Below are 6071 nucleotides of genomic sequence, written 5' to 3' on the forward strand. Positions count from 1 at the left end.
CCTAAACGAATATTGTAAAATGAACTGAACCCCCCAAATAGTTCCCCTAAGCTTTACTTCCAAATAGTATACCATTTATTCTGTCTCTATTTGTTGGTAGGATATAGGTTATTGACTTTCTCTTAGAATTACTTCCTTCAGTTTGAAAATACTTCATGAACTTACCTCATTTCATCCTTTTGGCACAGAGTATATTGATGTTATAAAATAATAAAAGGTGAGTCAAAGGGTTCCAGTTTTTTTTTTTTTTTTTTTAAATACTGAGTTGGAGTGATTCAATTTGGGTTCAATCAGATCAAAACTGAGTTAAAATGACTCACTTCATTAGTTGCTAAAGACCTTTGTCTCATATTTACATTTAAAATTTTCCTTTATTATCCTTTGTCCTCTTCTCAACATTTAGATTACTTCAAAGGCCTTTCTAATGGTGATAGAATCTCATTTCTCTTTCAGGACCCCATTCTATTGACACATTGTCTGGTAACCTTTTTCAGTGCTAAGTAGTGAGTGCATTTTTACACCATCTCCATGTTCCCACACTTTATCTAGTTTTATAACCTTGGTTCTATCTGTTTTCCTCCCTCTATACTATAATCTCTTCAAAGGCAGAGACCTTATCCAATTAATTTTTGTGTCTCATTTAGAAATTTAATAAATGTTGGCTGATTTTATATAGTCCAACTGAATGGTGACTTGTACAAAAGAATGATCGCATGGGCTTTCTCAATTTTGTACTGGGCTTGATCAACTCAGAGAGAGATCAGTAGTCCTCAGAAATGTTGACTAAATTCCTAGCAAATTTTAAGTCACAAATATGAGTCCATTTTTCTCCAGTCACATCACTAAAATGCATGGAAACCTAGAAATACCTAAAGGAACATTTCCAAATGCAAGGCTTCTACCAGTAACTCTAAAATGCAGAGTGAATTCTTAATGAGAAAAACTGAAATAAAGGCTTGGACCTGCCTCATTGCATCTTTGGAAGCAGGACATGGACCAATGCAAATGTGAAGCTGGTGACACTTTAGGAAATAACACCACTACCTCACTCAGGGATTTTAAATCAGAGATATAAATTTGGAGATTTTGAGGGAAAACTCTTACATGGTCAATGGACATGCAAACAAAAGGAAACAGAAGTAAGAAGACAGGTGAGAACTTGCCTGTAGGAGCTTCTTGTCACTCAGAAATCAAAAGCCTATTGAACTTTTACACCTTCCTTGTAATCATAGGTTGTAAATGACATATTCAGTCAAATACCTTCAACTTACTTATGACTCAGTCAGACCAGTCAGTTGACGTGACTAATAGTAGCCACTAAGGACCAAATTGGTTCTTATTTTATAGCAATACTGTGTTCAGTGTTGAGCAAAATGCAGACAATATTACTCAGCTTTAATGAATTATTGTCTGTTTTAAAACTTTGTCTAAAAATGCATTTGCCTTAGTTCAACTGGAATTTCCTTAATATAAATGTTAAAAATTAAATTATTAAATTAAAATTAAATTATCTGATCTAAGGAGAGTATTTTGTTTTTAAATACTGCCTGCTACTTAAGCTCCAGTACATTAAAGATAGCTTATTTTGTGACTTAAGTGTAAGTTTATTTATCTTTAAATAACATATTGCTTAGGTGTTTCATTAAAAAATATAAAGCTAAAGTTTGTGATAGCTTATATTACTAAGAATTAACTCCAAATTCAAATACATTTTAGGTGACAAAACAAGATCCGTAAAGGATTTATTTTTCTATAATTTTACACTTTAGATTGATAATCTTAATCTCTTGTTTTAAAGTAAAATATTCTGTTTTTTAAAAACATTTTAGTACTTAAAGAATAATTTTAGGTTAAAACATTGAAGCTAATAAAGAACAGTTGACAAATATCTCATAGTTATAATGTTGATTAAAAATTTGTAAAAATATACCAGTCTTTTTAACCTTATTTAAATAATAGAAAAAATTAAGATTGCTTTGTTTTTATATAAATAAAAACACAAATATGTTTTCAATAGATACATTTTTATACATTTTGAAAATTCCTTTATTATTTGTACTCTCTTGATTAAAAGTACATGTCATTTGTTAAGTAGGTTTTGTTCATAATTTTGTAATTAAACTGTGTATGGCTTTATTGGTCCTATCCAAGATTAGAAATGTGTGCAAAGCCCATCAAAATAGTCTCCATATTAAAACTAAATTGATTGACTCAATCCATTGAAAAGACAAAACAACTAAATCATTACTATGTACCCCGTAAGTATTCAGCCTTTGAAGGCTTTGTGACAGTAAGTCTGCCACCTGATAGAATTAATTTATGAGCTAATAGTACTAATGGCCCTGCGCCATCTCTTGTTCTGTAATGGGTCCCAGTGGAATCTGCCTGTAAAGGATAGTTATGTGATAATTTTCAACTCTTTGACTTGCTCTAAATGCCAACCAATTGACTATAAATATTTTCCTGCCAGGATAGTTAAAGCCTTGTAAAATGTGAATCTATTCATGGAGAAATGAACAATTACTGTTTATAACTTGGGTAATACTACTATCAAAGCAGGACAGAGAATATAATTAAACTGTTTCAAGTTAGTGATAGAAAATCCAAACAAGGCTGTATTTAGCAATCTTGTGAGTATTTTTCCAATTAAGGACATTACTCTTATCTTTGTCAGACACAAAATTAAATCAGTACTGAAGTAGGGACAGATAGGAAAACAAAGTCTGAGTTAAAAAAAAATTCCCTTGACCCAAAGAGGTCTGCAACACATAGTTTTGAGACACAGCAGAAAATGAATTGGCTGTACCTTGCTAACAAAAGTATTCAATACCAGGGCAGGTGGTTAAAATGAAAATTTCGAAGGTTCGTTATGAAAGAAAAATATTCCCTAAAGCCATTTCATTCTCATAAAGAAGAATAAAAATTTTTCTATGATATACTCAATCTTCTGGTACATAGTTTTCCTGTCTAGACTGAAAGTGGATTTATTTATTCTATTACAGTCTGGAGTACTACTGTTCAATGGAAATATAATGAGAGTCTGGTAATTTAAAATTTTCTAGTAGCCAATTTAAAAACAGTAAAAAGAAACAGGTGAAATAATTTTAATAACATTTTATTTACCCCTGTATATCCAAAATATTACCATGTCAGCATGTAATCAATGTAAAAATTATTCATGTGATGTGCTTAGTTGCTCAGTCATCTCTGACTCTTTGCAACCCCATGGACTATAGCCTGCCAGGCACCTCTGTCCATGGGGATTCTCCAGGCAAGAATAATGGAGTGGGTTGCCACGCCTTCCTCCAGGGGATCTTCCCAACTCAGGGATCGAATCCAGGTCTCCTGTATTGCAAGTGGATTCTTTACCATCTGAGCCATCAGGGAAGCCTTAATATGATAGTTTACATTATTTTTCTTTGGACTAAATCCTCAAAATCTGGTGTGTATTTTATACTTACAGCATATCTCAATTCAGGGTATCCACAACCTTGTGTGGGCTAGTGGCTACTGTATTGAATAGCATGACTCTTTATTTCCTGAACTTTATTTCCTCCAAGAGTTGATGGTTCACATATTTTTTTCCTTCAAACTTCTCATCAATATACATTTGTTTCCATACTGTTTGATTTAAAGTGTTAGTCTAGGACAGAATGAACTTAAACTTCTGTGAAGAGCTTGACATATTGTTTGCAAAGAATTACTAATAAAATGAAACAAAAAGAGCAATTTTCAGGGGTCAGACAATTTCTGAGTTCAGGTCACCTGGCCAACTCTTCTGTTTTGTTCAGTTTGTTCAGTGTACTATATATGACTTGACTGGAATATGCTTGGCTAAATCTCTCTAAAAGTAATCCGAAGAATCACATAATACAAAAATGCTTCAATATAAACTACACTTACCAATCTGTGGAATGAACAGTTACTAAACTAGTTAGGCACTCAGTGTTTCAAAGACTCATTCTGTATTTTATCAATTATGATTGTCCTGAAGACATTATTGAGACAGCAGCAATTAGCTTCTGACATTTCTGAAATCTGTGAATGAGCACCAGTGATGAAGATGAGTCGGTGTGTCCCGCAGTATGTAGCACTATGTCATAGGAGTTCTACAGGAGACACGGGACAGACATGTGTCAAGACACTAATACATTCACACGAGATAACGAGTAAGAATGTGGTATGGTACACAGATTGGATGCTGTGGTTGCCATGAGAAGTACTCACTTTTTCAGATCATTCTGCTGCTTTTTGGCTTGTGCATGCCACTGGTGCATAGCAGGGAAGAAGCCACTTGTGTGTGGTGGAAAAAGTATATCAACTAATAAAACCGCATTTGACTGGGAAATAATTGTATCACAGCTGTCACAGGATTAATTTCACAAAATTATCAACACAATAGGTGCATTGCATTTTATGAATCAGAACTCTTCATTTGCTGATTCATAAATTAGCCAGTATGCAACAAGAATATGATGCATCAAAGAAAGCATTAGATCATCTTCATGCAGTAAAATTGTAACTATTACTTCAAAAACAGTTAATGCAACATTAGACAGGGATTAAAGAAGGAACTTGGTACACACAAATATTCTGAATATGAGAAAATGGTAATAATCACAGTTTCTTTTCTGATTAAAAAATATCCAAATTCTTATTTTACATTAAATTTAGTTTAGGTTATTGAGGTAATTTTGGACATTTGAAAAGGATTACTGGGCACTAGAGCCTGTCCTAAATTCTGATGTCCTGAAATGATTTGTTGCAGCACAATTAGGCCAACTGCAAGTTTGGATAGGTCTTATCTACCAGTGAATATGGCTCTACCATTAGCCGAGAATTCCAAGTAGTTCTCACCTCCCATAGCATTTACCTGAGGAACTGTGGACTGTATATTTTGTACATGGATTCTACAAAGGGCAGGAAATCAATGTAAAACTGTACATGTTTTACTATGTAAACTAATTAAAGAATGGAGGCCTTCCTTGGTAAATATCAAGCAAATTTCTTTCCAACGATTACTTGTATCATTGGCAAGAAGCATCTCTTCTTTTGGATAAAACAAAACAAAAACCAAAAACTAAAAAAAAACCTCACAACATAAGATTATCCCAAAGTCCTGGGAATCTTCAATAACCTTTATTATTCCATTTTGATGTAATATGTTATAATTTTCATTACTTACAACGTAGTGTTTAGAATAAAATAAAACCACACATGTTGGCAGCAGCTGGGGATGTGATCTGATGCTATTCTAAAAATAAGTTGCCATAATTTAGCTTTTGATATAAATGCCTTTCATGAGGAATTTAAATGGACATTTTTCTAAATTGAGACATGTTCATATAATTGGAACTGAATCACTGCACTTACTATTGCATTATGGAAAAAAAAGAAATGTTTAATATAACAATCTAATCTAAATTATAAGATAAATGCAAGTAAAAATATTTTGCATTTAAGAATTTAAAACTGATAGTTCCACAGAGTGGTGATGAGTATATTATACATATGTATGTGGATTTTACAGGGTGTTTCAAAAGTCCCCGAGGACATACAGGATTCACTCTCGGCATGTCTTTGCATACAAATGCAAACCTTTTTCTATACTTGTTATAATAAATGCTGAAAATGGCCCTCATGTGCTTTTAATAGAGATGATATTTTTGTTGCCAAGGTCACCAGATAGAAGAGGGGTCACAAATGCCATTTTCTGCATGGGGACTCAGGGACTTCTGGCTCATTCCTGTAAATTAGTCATCCACATAAATATGTATAGACATATATGTAGTATGCATAATCACAACATAAATATATTTAACATTAAAGAAAATTTAGATATTCTACTGGTAAACTGACATATGTATGCAATATAAGTTGTATTTATCCATAGGAATTTTTTTTGGTTGTTGTTGTTCAAATGTACCATTATCTTAATTGTACTTTCCCAAAGTTGTTAACAAGACTCCTTTATAAAGAAGCAACATGTTTTACTTAAACATACATTTTCTTTTCTTAACTAAAGTTGAGTAATGAAAATTAATATCCACAAATATGTAACTAAATGATGG

The 6071-nt window shown here is 32.7% G+C and overlaps 1 protein-coding gene across 14 annotated transcripts in view; it reads right to left on the reverse strand.

Moving 5' to 3' along the window:
- PEX5L (peroxisomal biogenesis factor 5 like) overlaps positions 1-6071 on the reverse strand; it is an 817344-nt gene that overhangs the window by 122548 nt on the left and 688725 nt on the right. The window contains exon 1 of one of the 14 annotated variants that reach the window (XM_081571064.1): positions 4257-4277. The exons of the other annotated variants lie outside the window; for them this stretch is intronic. Within the exon in view, the coding sequence (XP_081427190.1) occupies positions 4257-4277 (21 nt within the window). Of the gene's footprint in view, positions 1-4256; positions 4278-6071 lie in introns of those variants that run through there. 14 annotated transcript variants of the gene reach the window in all.

Source organism: Giraffa tippelskirchi, chromosome 2, assembly GCF_054371585.1.
Source record: "Giraffa tippelskirchi isolate mGirTip1 chromosome 2, T2T-mGirTip1v1.2.pri, whole genome shotgun sequence".
Classification (NCBI taxonomy): domain Eukaryota; kingdom Metazoa; phylum Chordata; class Mammalia; order Artiodactyla; family Giraffidae; genus Giraffa; species Giraffa tippelskirchi.